The sequence below is a fragment of the Phacochoerus africanus genome, chromosome 2 (genome assembly GCF_016906955.1).
Source record: "Phacochoerus africanus isolate WHEZ1 chromosome 2, ROS_Pafr_v1, whole genome shotgun sequence".
Taxonomy (NCBI): domain Eukaryota; kingdom Metazoa; phylum Chordata; class Mammalia; order Artiodactyla; family Suidae; genus Phacochoerus; species Phacochoerus africanus.
Window position 1 is genome coordinate 39,487,508 of NC_062545.1, and position 16,592 is coordinate 39,504,099.

The 16,592-nt window shown below is 35.4% G+C and overlaps 1 protein-coding gene across 1 annotated transcript in view; it reads left to right on the top strand.

Annotated features, from left to right (window-relative positions):
• The window catches only part of LOC125120628 (triadin-like), a 61,108-nt gene extending 49,060 nt beyond the window's left edge, over positions 1-12,048 (top strand). Inside the window, exons 14-16 of the mRNA XM_047769132.1 lie at positions 4,796-4,837; positions 6,782-6,820; positions 9,653-12,048. Coding sequence (XP_047625088.1) covers positions 4,796-4,837; positions 6,782-6,820; positions 9,653-9,792 — 221 coding nt within the window. The 3' untranslated portion in view covers positions 9,793-12,048. The remainder of the gene's footprint in view (positions 1-4,795; positions 4,838-6,781; positions 6,821-9,652) is intronic.
• Positions 12,049-16,592: the final 4,544 nt, after the last annotated feature.

A 16,592-nucleotide genomic window follows, 5' to 3' on the forward strand; every position in this document is an offset into this window, starting at 1 on the left:
CCACTGAGTGAGGCCAGGGATCGAACCTGCAACCTCATGGTTCCTAGTCAGATTCGTTAACCACTGAGCCATGATGGGAACTCCTTGCTTTTTATTTTTAGATAGGATCATCTGTTCCATATTTTAGATTCCACAAATAAGTGATATTGGAGTTCCCTTTGTGAATCAGCAGTTAATGAACCAGACTAGGATCCATCAGAATGCGGGTTCAATCGCTGGCCTTGCACAGTGGATTAAAGATCCCACATTGCTGTGGCTGTGGTGTAGGCTGGCAGCTATAAGCTCCAATTCGACCCCTAGCTTGGGAGCTTCCATATGCCGTGAGTGTGGCCCTAAAAAGCAGGAAAAAAAAAAAAAGAAGTGATGTCATATGGTATTTGTCTTTTTCTTTCTGGCTTACTTCACTTACTATGAGTCTCTAGATCCATCCATGTTTAGGCAAATGGCATTAGTTTGTCTTTTTTATGGCTAATATTCCATTGTGTATATATGTACCACATCTTCTTAATCCATTCATCTGTTGATGGACATTTAAGACAACGTCTTGTCTATTGTGAATAGAGCTGTTGTGAACATAGGGGTGCATGTATCTTTTTCAGTGAAAGTTTTGTCTGGATATATGCCCAGCAGTGGAATTGCTGGATCATATGGTAGCTCCATATTTAGTTTCCTGAGGTACCTCCATATAGTTTTCCAGAGTGATTATACCAATTTACACTCCCACCAACAGTGGAGGACGGTACCATTTTCTCCACACCCTCTCCAGAACTTGTTATTTGTTGACTTGTTAATCATGGCCATTCTGACTGGTGTGAGGTGGTGCCTCATTGTAATTTTGATTTGCATTTCTCTATTAATTAGTTATATTGAACATTTTTTCATATGCCTATTGGCCATCTATATGTCTTCTTTGGAGAAATGCCTATATAGGTCTTCTGTCCACTTTCAGTTTGGTTATTTGTTTTATTGTGTTGAGTTGCATGAGTTGTTTTATGTTTTGGAGATTAGGCCCTTTTTTGTTTCATTGTTGGCAAAGATTTTCTCCCATTCTGTGGGTTGTCTTTTTTTTTTTTTAATGGTTTCCTTTGCTGTGCAAAAGTTTTTGACTTTGATTAGGTCCCATTGGTATTTGTGTCTTTACTGTCATTATTCTAGGAGGTAGATCAAACAAGATGTTGCTGTTATTTATGTCAAAGAGCATTCTGCCTATGTTTTCCTCTAGTAGTTTTATAGTGTCTTATATTTAGGTCTTTAATCCATTTTAAGCTTATTTTTGTATATGGTATTAGATAGTGTTCTACTTTCATTCTTTTACATGTAGCTTTCCAGTTTTTCCAGCACCATTTATTGAAGAGTCTGTCCTTCTTCCACTGTGGGGTCTGTCCTCCTTTGTCATAGATTAGTTGCCAATAGACACTTGTGTTTACATCTGGGCTTCCTAGCCTGTTCCACTGGTCTATATTTCTTTTTTTGTGCCAATGGCATATTGTTTTGATGACTGTAGCTTTGTAGTATTGTCTAAAGTCGGGAAGCTTGATTCCTCCATTTTAATTTTTCTTTTTCAATATTGCTTTGGCTATTCAGGGTCTCTTGTGTTTCCATACAAATTTTAAATATTCTGTTCTAGTTCTGTGAAGAATGTCTTTGGTAATTTGATAGGAATTGCATTGAATCTGTAGATGGCCTTGGACAATATAGCCATTTTGACAATACTGATTCTTCCAATCCAAGAGCATGCTGTATCTTTCCATCTGTTTGTATCATCTTTGATTTCCTTCATCAACATTTTATAGTTTTCAGACTATAGATCTTTTGTCTCTTTAGGTAGGTTTACTCCTAGGTATTTTATTCCTTTTGATGCAATTGTAAATGGGATGATTTCTCTGATTTCTCTTTCTGATCTTTCATTACTAGTATGTAGAAATGCAATTGATTTCTGTGTATTAATTTTGTAGCCTACAACTTTGCCAAATTCATTGATGAGTTCTGTTTTCTGGTGCTGTCTTTAGGGTATTCTATGTGTAGCATCATGTCATCTGCAAACAGTGATAGTTTTACTTCTTCTTTTCTAATTTGGATTCCTTTTATTTCTTTTTCTTCTCTGACTCCTGTGGCTAGGACTTCCAAAACTATGTTGAGTAATAGTTGTGAAAGTGGACATCTTTGTCTTGTTCCTGAAATTAGTGGAAATGTTTTCAATTTTTCACCATTGAGAATGATGTTAGCTGTGGGTTTTTCATATATGTTTTTTTTATTATGTTGAGGTGGGTTCACTCTATCCCTCCTCTCTGGAGAGTTTTTATTGGAAACAGGTAGTGAATTTGTCAAAAGCCTTTTCTGCGTCTATTGAGATGATCATGTGATTTTTATTCTTCGGTTTGTTGATATGGTATATCACATTGATAGATTTGCAGATATTGAAGAATCCTTACATCCCTGGGATAAACCCTACTTGATCATGGTGTGTGATCCTTTTAATATATATTTGAGTTCAGTTAGCTGGTATTTTCTTGAGGATTTTTGCATCTATGTTCATCACTGTATTGGTCTGTAATTTTGTTTTTTGTGGTCAGGGGTCTGGTTTTGGTATCAGAGTGATGGTGGCCTAATAGAATGAGTGTGGGAGTGTTCCTTCCTCTGCTGTTTTTTGAAAGAGTTTCAGAAGAATAGGTGTTAACTCTTCTCTGAATGTTTGATAGAATTCACCTGTGTAGTCATAGGGTCCTGGATTTTGTTTTTTAGAGGGTTTTTAATCACGTTTTCAATTTTGGTACTCGTGATTTGTCTGTTCATATTTTCAGTTTCTTCCTGTCTCAATCTTTGTTGTACCATTGTAAGAATCTGTCCATTTATTCTAGGTTTTCCATTTTATTGGTATATAGTTGCTTATAGTAGTCTCTAATGATCCTTTGTATTTCTAAGGAGTCAGTTGTAATTTCTCCTTTTTCATTTCTAATTTTATTGATTTGAGCCCTCTCCTTTTTTTTCTTAATGAGTCTGGCTAAAGGTTTATCAATTTTATTGATCTTTTTGAAGAACCAACTTTTTGTTTCATTGATCTTCTCTATTGTTTTTATGAGCCCATTTTAAATTAGACTTACTTTATAAAGCATTTTCCTAACTGCTCTTCCCATAAAAATAAGTCACTCCTTAAAAGTCTCTTGGTACATTTGGATACTTCTTTTATAATAATAGCTGTACCTATTCAAAGTCAAGTAATTTATCCAAAGTACCACTTGCCCAGTCAAGGAACAAGTTATAAGAGTAAATGGACTGTAGTGCCTTACTTCTTTTTTTTTTTTTCATTTTTTTGTATTCTGAGCAGTTACAATTGCATGGATTATCCCTAGTTCAGTAAATTTCTGTTACCATTAAGTTGTTTACACAGAGAATTCATCTCTATAGCAACTGCCGGGGGCTGGCAGTTTACCTTGTGCCTCTGTTTTCCTTCTGTTTAGCCTGAGTGATCAACATGTGACTCAGTTCTTGCCAGCTCTTATTACCTGTAGCTAGTTTACTGTGGGTCAGAATACTAATTTTGAGAAAGAGAAGAAGTTAAGTTTTTATTCTATTCATATTTATTTCCCCATAGGTAACAAATAGATCCAAGAGAATACATGCCTTAGTTTTAAGTGTGCTATTATCTACAAAAATAAAATGTGTATTCCATGTATAAAGGCTTTGCATCATGTTAGTTTTGTAAATATCCTCCATAGAAATAAGCAGATTTTTACTATACAATTAAATACAGTTATTATTCAATTCATCTATGAACTCTGATATCATTTTAAAAATATAGATATTATGTCACTTAAAATATCATGTAATTATTTATACCATTCTTTTATGTGTAACTGTTGATGAGGCTATTTAAGACCATGGTCACTTAATTCAGTATTTAATTGAGTTAAATTTGTACTTAAATATTTTTAAAACTAGTCAGGTTGAAACTTGAATAATTTACCATAAAAAAATGCCAGTAATTTTGTTTCTGTTGCCCATTTTGTTTTTGATATCTCTTTTTGAAGGTTACATTTCTTTCCTATTAGAGAAAATTTGCACATTGATCTGTTTTACTCCTTTTCTATTTATAAATACCTGGTATGCAAAATCTTAATAGGTGATATAAAACTGACCTTCTTTCCAATCATTACAAGTGCTAAAAATATTGATATAAAAATTTAAAGATCATTTAGTTATATTGTGTTAGAATGATCTCTGACTTAAAATTATTACCACGTTATTCTGCTATGTACCTTTTAAGTAAAATGCATAAAAGACTAAGCGATATATATAATGAACCTGAAGTGAAGAGTCATTGTTTATATGTTGGAGCTTTTGTTCAACTTTAATGTCTTTTAATTGCCTTTACAATTGTCGTAAATCAGTCAGCTAATAAAATTTGTGGGTGGACAATTCCTCTTGATATGCCATGTATATAAATTTATTTACCTCAAATTCCCTAAATTTTAAAAGCGATTGTGGTTTGGGGAAGCAGTTTTAAGAGTCAGAGGAGAGGCATGTGTGGGAGGGTCACTGAGGGCCCTGTTGGCTCTAGCCACCTTGACTGGCCTGCTGCCCACAGTCCTGGCATGGTATCCATTGCCTCCCCTCTCTGTCCACGTCAAAGAAGTTGCTTTATTTGTCAGGAAGTTCTTGTACGTAGAGACACCTGATGCTGAGTTTATGAATGAAGAGATTATCTATCTCTTAAAAATCTTTAAATACAGTATTTCCTTTCTGGGAAATCTGAGAAATAAATCATAAAATTGGTATATCTTTCTTTACTCTGTAGGGGAAGATTCTGAGGATGTACCAGCTTCAAAGAAAGCTAAAGGTAAGCTTGTTATCTTCAATTCACTGTGAGTTTCTCTTAATGCTGTTAATATTTTTGTCTGTTTGTCTTACTTAACTATTCTTGATCTGGTTATCAGCTTTACCTAAACAATGTTCAGATAGTAGACTTATTTTTAAACAAAGAGCTTTTGTACAATTTGAAAAATAAACACACACACACGCACACACACATATCCCCATATATTGAAGCACTAATTGGATACTGATTTATTTATAACTACTTAATTAAATGTGTTTGTTGGCCAACCTGCTTACAAGAGCAATATTTCAAAATTACCATTTCACCGAGTATTAAAGGGATTTTTTTGTCAGCAAGAGGACTACATAAATGGTCAAATCAGTAAGAGATTGAAAAATGTTTATTAAGAAAAATTGAGATAACTTGCCTAAACTAGCAATAATAGCATAGAGAAAGGAAGGAAGGATGGAAGGAAGGAGGGAAGGAAGGACCTCAAACCTCAGAAAAATTTGCTACAACCAGAGACATGATCTTTTGTGAATATTTCCAGGGTGAAATTTCTTCATCTGTGTTGTAAGGTTTTCAGCTAATTTAATTTAATGCATTTTTTTTTCCTGAAGTGTTTCCTGTCTGCCTAATTTGGCTTGTTATATGATAGATATTTTCTATTCCACTTCCAAACTTGCCTGTGGACAATAAGAGTTTGCCTAAGAGGTATTCTTATGATCAAAATATAAGTTTTGTGCCAGTGTCTGGAACTAATTAACAGTGCATAAAATAGCACCTTGAGAAAAGACACAAGGACATATATTCCTGATTCTTATGAAATGATTTACATTTGTCTTTAAGATATTTTTGAATACTTTTAAAAGATTTTTTAAAAATTTATTTATTTATTTTTCACTTTTCTAGGGCCACCCACACCTGCGGCATATGGAGGTTCCCAGGCTAGGGGTCTAATCAGAGCCCCACTGAGCGAGGCCAAGGATGGAACCCACAACCTCATGGTTCCCAGTAGGATCCATTAACCACTGAGCCACGATGGAACTCTTAGATTTTTTTTTTAATGAATTACTAAGAACAATAACACTTAACATGTTTTTTACTTCTAGACCATAGCTTCTCAAATATTTTTATACAGAAATCATTTGGCAGTGCTGTTAAAATGAAAGAATTCAGGGTGGGGGACCAAGAACTATGTTATTGTCAGTATCCCAGGAATGCAGAAACTCCTGGTATGTGGATCACACTTTGAGAAGGAAGGTTCTTGAACTCACTTAGAATGTGATGAAATCTAAATACTAACTTAAATGAAACACACACAAATACACCTTAACATTTAAGAGTTTTACAGAAAACTCCAAAAAAAATTTATCTATGGACATCACTTAAGAGCTTCTAACCTAGGTAAGGGGGTTCAAATGAGTTGCACCAAATTATCCATCATTAAATAAATACATGGTGTATATCACAACAGTGAAAGAGTCCTTTAGTCACATGAGAAAAAGAAAAAGATGCAGCACCGGTTTGCTGCTCTTTCATGATGAGGATAATCACTAAAACTTATATCCCTCACAAATTTAAAATTATTTTTAACTAAAATGTTTGTTTTATATAGTAGATTCCATCCTTACCATATTTTAACTCTGAGCATCAAAGCCCTCATCTAAGAAAGCAATGGGTGTCAGCTAGCCCTCCATTAACCCAGTTTCTGCCTGAACAATTGCATGTAGCATTTCCCATTCTTTTCTTTCATTGCCTCCTCTTCTATTACTGGCTCTTGTCTCTAAATTTTATAGTGAAAGTTTGAACAGAATCTGATTAAGACTCTAGATTATATTATACAGAGGGTAATTAGCTTTTCTTTATATTGTGTGCCTTTTTAGACATTTTTCAGTTCCCTACATAGTTGTATAATGGCTGTGAAAGTACAAGTTATTTACTTTCATGTTTTCTATCCAATAGATGAAGCTGAAGATGTGTCTTCTACAAAGAAGCAAAAAAGTGAGTTTTTTTTTTTAAGACTAGTAAAGCTTTCTACATTCAAGATGGTACATATAAATTGAAACTTTAGACTCTCTTAAGAAGACCAGTATTTGAAGAAAACGATTTTTAGTACAGACATGAAGAATGACATTAAAGTGGGTCACTTATATTTCAAGGAGAAGTTCTTCACTTTTTGTGTCAGGCAAGAGGCATGTATTTGGAAGAATTACAAAGTAATGACTGAAGTGGCATTCATTGAAAACCATTCTACACAGCTCTGATCCTGAGCACTCTAACTGAATCTATGCTTAAATGTGTGTTACTGTCTTCTTTATAAAAAGACAGCTGAAGGGATATGCTGGAAATTTTTATATCAAACCTGAAAAAAAATTAGAAATAGGTCTCAGTAATGCAGCTACTTAGAAACTCACTTCTAAGATTGAAAGTTCTTTTTGATTTTTCTTGATATGTGCCAGGCTCTTAATATTCAATCTTTGAGATCGTTGATTTTAGAATGCAATCAATACTCACATGCAGTTAGAAAATTCAGTGTCAAAGATTCTCGTTATTCCAATACTTCCAAATTAGACTTTTCTTCATATGGTAAAGCAATGCATCTTGGATTCACAAATGCATAAACGTCATTGCTAGCCAGACTAAAGGAAGCAATTTTTGAAGCAGGTATAACTGAAGTTTCCTTCAAATAATGCTTTTAAAGCAAGGACTAGGCATTTATCTGAGGAACTGATGTCAATAATATTCTCTGGGTTCTGCAATGTTTCTTAAATGTATTCCTGAAGAAAATTACAAACACGCCTTCTACAATAACAAACACCTCCTTTTTCTGTATTAATATTTTATTCATTGAATAACTATTAAATGCCTACTATGTTCTAAGCAGAGTTTAGATGCTGGGAATTCTTCAATGGATAAGAGAAATAAATACTCATTATAACCCTTCATAGAATCAGGTTGTGTGAAATATAGGGAAATAAGCAGTCTTAACAATACTTTTAGATATTGTTACAAAAATCATAAAGTCAATCTGGCATGTTTCTGACTTATCTAGCAGTGCTTTCCCAACTGTTAACCTATTGGTAACAATTTGTGGCTATATAACATAACACTTAAAATCTCTTATTTCATAAATAAATATTAAAACATAATAAGGTAGATATGAATTTCAGTTTCCTGGTTGGGATATTATAGTACAGTTTTGCAAAGATGTTACCATTGGGGAAAACTAAGTGAAGGATACGTGGGCTTTCTCTGCATTATCTCTTACAATTGCATGTGACTCTACAATGATCTCAAAATTAAAATTCAATTAAAAATATGTAAATAAAGCAATTTTATTATCTTAGTAAAAAGTGACGAATATTTTACGTTCCCTGGGGGATTTATTATAGCAAAACAATATTTTTTATTTTCATCTTACCATGAAGCAATTCTATGGTTTGATATTCACCAGCCTTTTGTATAAGATCTGAAGATAACAGCTATGATGATAGTCATTAATAACCTATTTGACATCAATAAAATAAATGTCAAAACATTGCCCACATCTGAGAAGTTTCAGCTGGAAGTAGCCTTTCAATAGACAGACTTCTTTCCTCTTAATACTGGTGCTGCCATTCCTCCTTAATGCAGGTTCAGCTTTAATGCCATCCTTCTCTGTAGCCTGTCCATCCCCCAGGCTCCCTCCCATAACCTTGAATGGAGGCTGGGTGGTGGTAATGCCTCTGTTTGACGCCAGAACAAAATAGAAAACAATTCTATTGATATAGAGTGGAAAGGAAAAGAACTAAACTCAAGATTTCTCTAAACTGTCCCCATCACTGAAAACCCAATAATTACAGTCAGCTGACATCATGGGTGATGAACTCAGAATAATCCCTTGTTGCTTCCCTCAGCTTCTTTCTACCCAGAAAGCTTTGCTTTACTCTACTTCCTAAGCCAATAGCCTTGTGTGGATTTGGCCAATTTCCTCATATTCCACATACCATTACTGTGGTTGTCATTCTCTTTCCTGGCCATCTGCCAAAAGTCTGGGGTTGGCTGACAGAATGCAAATGGATAGTGTGGACAACACTGAAGAGTCAGTAAGGACCTGCGATGGTGAGGAGGGGCGAAACTCACCATCTCTTAACCAAACTGCTACCTGAGAGCCCCAGCTCACTGGGCCCAGAGCTCACACTGTATCCAGGGTGCACACTGCCTCGCTGGGCTTTTACTCATCCCCTGTGTTGCTCTCTGCTCTGACAGCAGAGCTGCTACCTGGAAGCAGTGCCCTAAAGAGCTGCCATCTCAGGGAAGTGCTTGCCTCCAGAGTAAGGGCAAGTGGAAAACCTCAAGACTTTAGGAGACACAGGCTCTGTGGTGTTACTCTCTCTCTCTCTCTCTCTCTCTCACACACACACACACACACACACACACACACACACATGAAAATCAGTTACTTCACATACTGATAAGCTCATATTTTGAAACTTGTTTCTACATAACAGTTTTTTTTTTTTCTGAATACTGTGCACACCAGTAGATTCCTGTAAGCTAAACACTTTGACTTTCTATGCTAGGCCCCTTTTATTATCACATTATTAAGGACTCATGTGCCAGGAAGGATTTCAAGTGCTTCACATTATATTAACTGATTTAATTTCCACAACATTTCTGTGATATTTTTGTGTCTTGATTTTACCTGTGAGGAACTTGCTGATCATTGCCAAGGCTATCTGGCTGCCAAATGCATGTCCCTATGCATTGTACTATACTGCCTCGCTGTGCTCTACTTCCATTCCTGACACACATTCTGCTTGTTTTAACAAATCATCATGCTCTGTTCCTTAGGCCCCATCAGCTTCTTCCAGTGTTTCTACTTGGATGGATACAATGGCTATGGATTTCAGTTTCCTGTCACTCCTGCACACCGCCCTGGGGAGAGCTCTGGTCAACCAAGTTCTCCAGGACAGAAGCAACAAGGGCAATAAGAGACACATGCACAGCCCCTACAAGTGCTTTAAGACTTTGAAAATAGGATCTTCCATTTGCCCACAGTGGCACAGGCAATCGAAATCATATAGTCCAGAGAATTTCTTTGAAAATATTTTACTTTTCTGCCTGGTGTAGAAAGAAAGGGTGAGCAAAGGGATTGAATAATAAGCAGACAAACGGGAGGGTCTGGAGCACAAGCATTTGTCATTTGTTGCTGGGTGTGGGTGCTTATATTTTTTAAACTTCCATTCACGGTAGGGTTGTTCACAAATTAATTTAAAGTTTGCTTAATAATGGTCTTTTAAACATAATTGACACAATTACAAAATGAAGTTCCTGGCTTCAGTTAGATATTTACTTTTAAGTGAAAATAAGACCATGCTTTAAGTTGAAAGGGTATACTAGCATAAGCTGTTTTTTTCCATCATGTAGTAGGTAAACTCAACTTACTCAGTAAGTTGATGTGTAATAGTTTAATTTTATTTCTATCTGAATTTTTTGTTGTGACTATGCTCTAAAAAGGGGTAACAGTTGCACCAAAGAATGCTATAAGCTCTTTGCGATGTTATCTTAGAGCTCAAAATATCTCTGAACTTTAGACATGGTAAGATGGAGTAGAAATGTCTGATGAATCTTGTCTCTAAGATTTGACTTGAAGTACAATTAGGACATTCACTCCTGCGGAAATACACCATCCAATTAGGCAAGTCTGGTGAATGTTTAAATGTAAACAAATGAGAGGTAGAATATTCAGATTTTTTCCAGACTCTGCCCTAATGAAAATGTCACCTGGGTGGAATTTTAGATCAATCACTAAATTTGGGTGACGGATGCAAGAATATTTTCATTTTACTTTAATAGGATCATTTTATGGATTTAAACAGGTTTTATTCCTCGGAATGTAAAAATGTGAATGTCATCAAAGTTGAAGGAATACATTTTAAGCATAAGTGCTTCATGAGATGTCTTATTTGTTTTTTATGTAATTGGTTACCAGTGTCAATAAAATGGATGACAATCTTTAACTTACTTGATACAATGCATCACTAGGAATGACTATTATAGTTGTGCCATCCTTTGTCTTCCAGTGATATAAACGTGTGGTTTTTTTTTTTACCACATTTTTCTATCAACGCTAAAAGTCATGCCACTGTAACCTTTATTGTGTTTACAGTTGCAATTCAACTATGACAAATTAACTCAGGAAATAAAGTGAGTATTCTTACTGGCTTTATAATTGTCTTCAGTAAAGTCTGTAAAAGCCAGAGCTGATACTAGCCAAGTGATTTATTTTCAAGGACTGCCAACTAAGTTCTTTAGGTCCAAGATGTCAAATGCTGTTTTGCTGAAATATCATTAGGCTAGAGCATCAGTAACATGTTGATTAATAATGGATTTTCAGTGACTTTTGTGAAAAGTTTGTCTCAGTTGCAGGCTGATGGACCTAACTCACACCACAAAAGCCAATGATGCTATGAACCAAGACTAATGACACTCCTTAGGGGGCCCTGGAGGTGTGTAACTTGAGTACTGACCAGATGCTATCATCTTGCAAAGTCTCTTCATGTAGCAATGAAAACTTATGGGTAGGACAGTGGATTAAGTTTACTGCTCAACTGCTCCTCCAGTTGTCCAACTTAATGACTAAAGGAATAAACAGTAAATATGCTAATTTTTTTTCAATTTCATAGAAAAGGATGGCTTATCCATTCAATAGCTAATGCACATTTACTCTTTCTAGGGCACTGTGTTAGGCATTGGACAGTAAAAGAAAAATAGTGAATGTAAATTCTTTTTCCAGTGCTATCTTGACACGATATGTGGCCTTGGGAAATTTGCTAAATGTACTGTGCTTGTTTCCCGTTGTGTAAAATAGGGATTTCAAGACAAAAAACCTTATATCTCACAGACATACTGTGGAGACTGGCAAAATATCTTAATACCAATGTGACATCAAAATTAATTTCAGAAATAATTCTTGTGGATGTGGCAATGCTTTTCCCTCTGAGTGCTTTTCTACATTGTATTATTGTTTCTTTCATTATCATTATGAAAACTATTTGATAAGAAAATAAAGTAGGATAATTTATTGTAATAAGAATAACACAAACCAATTATGGTGTAAACAGTATAAATAATACTTGTTACGGTTTCTCTGCTTAAAGTTACAATGAAAATAGCACATGGAAAATATTACTAAACTCTCATCTGTTCTTATGGTACCATCAAATAAAGTATTTCTAGTCCTTTCATGTCTGTGCTTCACATTTTAAAAGGAAAAGATAAATGGTTGGTTAAAACTCTTTGTCTTTATGGTTCACTCATAATTCATGTCATATTGGTCAGGAATATGTAAATACTTAATTATCATTTTAATTCTTCATTTTATCAGTATGAGCTACCCATCCCAATCCTTTTTTCTCCCCCATACTTTACCTCCTCTTAATAGATGAAGGTCTATAGAAAATAACTACCTAAGGTTTTAAATTTATGTTTAGTTTTCCTAAAGCCTGATAAATCATCATTCAAATGAGACACATCTTTTTCAGAATAATTCCCATGAAAAGTGCTGGTATATTTTTTCCTTCTGGTTCATCCCTGTCAAAACTCCTCATGAAAATACTTTGGAAACTAAAGCTGTATACTGAGGGACTCAGATTATTTCTCTAAATTATTTACTTAGAGCAAAGAGAAAAACCAGTGCTTTTATGGAATAAAAACTCAGGGGTCATCTAGCCCAATTGGCCATGTGGAAAATGAACCTAGTCCTTACAGATATGCACAAAATTGCCAGAAGTCATCAATTGTGTCAAAGCGGGACTAGAACCTTAACCTGCTAGCTTCCAAATGCCCTTAACTAGGTCTTCAGGGTGCTGTTGCAATTCTTGGCTAGTTTTGCAAAATTCATTTTTAAATTGTAATCAGTGTTAGAAATGTAACCCTACGTGGAAAGATCAGCTTTCTTCTCCACAGTGCTGTAAAGAAGCTTAAGGATGAGTTTCATTTACCTGCTGTAGAGATAAAGAAAGCGGATCTTAGAATGTTGGGTGACATTCCAAAGGGTCACAATGCAAATTAGTAACAGAACTAGATTAGGAACTGGAATCTTCTGTTTTCTAATCCAATGCATTTCGCCCACCTTTCTGACTCCGTATCATGTTTCCACCATTATAAATCTCTTCTGTAATTTACATACTCATTTAAGACCTGGAAATCCAGAAACATTTCCAGGAACTGGCCTGTTTACAATACTTTTTGGTCTATTCTTTTCTGGTTTATATTACTGCTACCCTGTCCCTTTTCCCCTCATAAATCATAAATGTCCATAGAAAATTTAGAAATTCCTGTAGATGCTTTCCTTTGTGTATAAAAATAAACAGGTTTATTTTTCCACACTCTTTAACTGTAAAAAGTTAGGTCAGTGAAAGACCATATATATATATATATATATATGTAAACTTTCTGTAAACTAATCACAACACATCCCAAGTTTCAGGTTAATGAAATAAGAGGAAAATTAAATGCTTACGAAAACACATCTAGACTCTAAAGGAAAGCCCAAAATGAAAGATGAAGTGAATTAGTGCATTTTAATATTTGAGTCATTCAATTCCAGATGAAGCACATGTTAATAAAGTGGTAATAGTAAAGGAAAAAAAATTATTGGTTTTGTACAATCATGTTTGGCTCCAGGCCATGAGCCCTCTTCAAGATCATCAGTTTCTGTGTCAGTGCTCCATGTTGAATTTTTAGCAAAAACTAACTGCCTGCATCAGATCATTAGAGCTATTTTACTTTTTCCCTCACTATATCCAAAGCTCTCTTAAAATAATTTAATAAGAGGTCAAGGGTATATGCTATTCATCTGAGTATAGTTCCCAGACCAGATGTGTTTTTAGAACAAGTGTGCTATGGTAGAGAACCCCATGGTTTAAAGGTTCTCAAACTTGAGGTCAGATTCTAATTTTATGAATAACTGGTCATTCATCTCTGTCACTCAGTTTCTCACCTCAAAATAAAAATAAATTGGAGTTCCCCTTGTAGAGCAGCAGACACGAATCTGACTAGGATCCATGAGGATGTGAGTTCGATCCCTGGTCTCGCTCAGTGGGTCAGGGATCTGGTGCTGCACTAAGCTGTGGTGTAGGTCGCAGACACAGCTCCGATCCTGCATTGCTGTGGCTCTGGTGTAGGCCAGCAGCTACAGCTCCAATTGGACCCCTAGCCTGGGAACCTCCATATCCCACAGGTGCGGCCCTAAAAACAAAACAATAATAATTTAAAATTAAAATTAATAAATAAAATAAATGTTCCTATGGCACAGGAAATTCATCTTTGGTGGGGAAAGTCATGGGAAAGTACCTCGTAAAGTGATGTTGTTTTTAAGACCTTTCAAATTTCCTTTTTGTTATGTTATCAAATATCCCAACTATGCTCTGCACTGGAGACCTAGTGTTGCTAAGTGTCATGAGCCAAAGCAGCCAATGAAAGCCACACACACATGAGCTAAACACAAAAATGGGAACGTCATTAGTGCCAAAAACTATTTTACTTTTAAAAAAATTCATGGTTTTGTGTCATTTGCATGAAGTTACTATAAATCAATAATAGCAGAATATGCTTCAAGCTATTGAATCACAACCCATAGATCTTCCAGACATCTCTGGGAAAGTGGTACTCTGGGTGGAAAGCTGAGAAGGAACACCAAGTGACTCATGTACCCCAGACACTGCCACATAATTGAACGTTGTTAGGAGGTCTGAAGGTATTTCAGCAATGTAATTTAGTGACCGTAGTGTCAAAAACATTGTTAACTGCAGCATCTTAAAACATTCAACATATGTCTTGGCTTAGGGAAGAATTCTCTTTCTCTCCTCAGAACACAATGACAAATCATTTGTACATTTGTATATTTGATGCTGTCATGGACAGTGCTGGGATGATCTGAATGGAAGGTGCATTCTTTCTTTACAAAGCAGCCAATATTTTACAAAGACAAGACAATTCTGAACTCCAGAAACTTTGAGGAATAAAAGTAGCAAGTAAATTCCAGAAATCTTGAGAAACAAATATAGCAAATAAATAATTCTTTTTTTTTTTTTTTTTTTTTTTAAGGACCACATGTATGGCACATAGAAATTCCTAGGCTGGGGGTTGAATTGGAGCTGCAGCTGCCAGCCTTCGCCTCAGCCACAGAAATGCAGAATCTGAGCTGCATCTGTTACCTACAGGAAAACTTACAGCAACACTGGATCCTTAACCCATTCAGCGAGGCCAGGGATCAAACCTGCATCCTCATGGATACTAGTCGGGTTCATTACTACTGAGCCACAAGGGGAACTCCCAAAATTCAATTACTTTTATCTTTTGAACATCTGCGTATGAAAAAATATTTTTAAAATTGGGAATATATTGGAAGTTCCTGTTGTGGTGCAGCAGAAATGAATCCGACTAGGAACCATGAGGTTGCGGGTTTGATCCCTGGCCTCACTCAGTGGATTAAGGATCTGGTGTTGCCATTAGCTGTGGTGTAAGTTGTGGATGTGGCTTGGATCCTGCATTGCTGTGGCTGTGGTGTAAGCTGGGTGCTGTAGCTCCAATTTGACCCCTAGCCTGGGAACCTCCATACGCCATGGGTGTGGGCCTAAAAAGCAAAAAAAAAAAAAAAAAAAAAAAGAAGAAGAAGAAGAAAATTGGGAATATATTAAATTTGTTCCAAATCAAAGTGATATTAAAGGTATACATAGTAAGTGTCATCTTAACCCATTCGTGTTGCTCTAGTTTTCCATTCAGTCCTTTATTTTCTGCAGCTAATTACATTTACAGATTCTTGGATATCCATCCATTCTGTTAAAATACAAATGTAAACAAATGCCTGTTCTCATTTTGTTGCTTTTCTTACATAAACATTACATATCATAAACATTGTTCTGTTACCTTCCTGTCTTTACCTAATGTATCTTCAGCTATTTGTTTCTACCAGTACAGAGCTTTCCTACTAACATAGACAGACAGACAGACAGATCTCACACACATATCTTGAGTGGAGAGCTAGAGGCATCTACAAAGGTACCACTTAGGTCAGATACAGACATTAACAGCACTGCTGCCCTCATTCATGCCTCATCCAGTTAATATCCCCTGGATAACCACAATTCTGACTTTATCATCAAAGACATTTTTTGACTATTTTGATTTTCATATAAATGAAAGTATCTATTATGTGCTTTATGTCCAGTTTCTATTTCATGTAATTAACCTGACACAGGTTAAGACTCATTCATATAGTTATTTTTTACAATCCAGCATAGTTTAATCTATTTAATTGTCTTCTAATACTCATGTACATCTATACCAAAAACTTTACTTATACATTCTATTGTGGGTGGGAATTTGGACATCTCCAGTTTATAGCACTGCTATAAACATTCTTGTTAGTTTCTTATCCTGCATATATGTGTGCATGGGTGGGTGGGGGTTTTATATCTCAGAGGCGAATTGTTAGTTTGTAGAGTATGTGAATGTTCATCTCTAGTAGGTAATTCCAAACAATTCTCTAACTGGTTGTAACAATTTGCCCTCCAACAGAGTACAAAATTCCAGCTGCCCTAAATTCTTGCTTACACTTGGTATTGTCAGTTTTGTTAATTTTAACTTCTAGTGGATATGTAGTCATACATCATTACACTTATAGATTAGATTCCCTGAAAACCAATGATATTGAGAATTTTTAATATATTTATTGATCATTTGGAAGTCCTCTTTTCTATAAAAACTGCTTAAACTTTGTGGACTT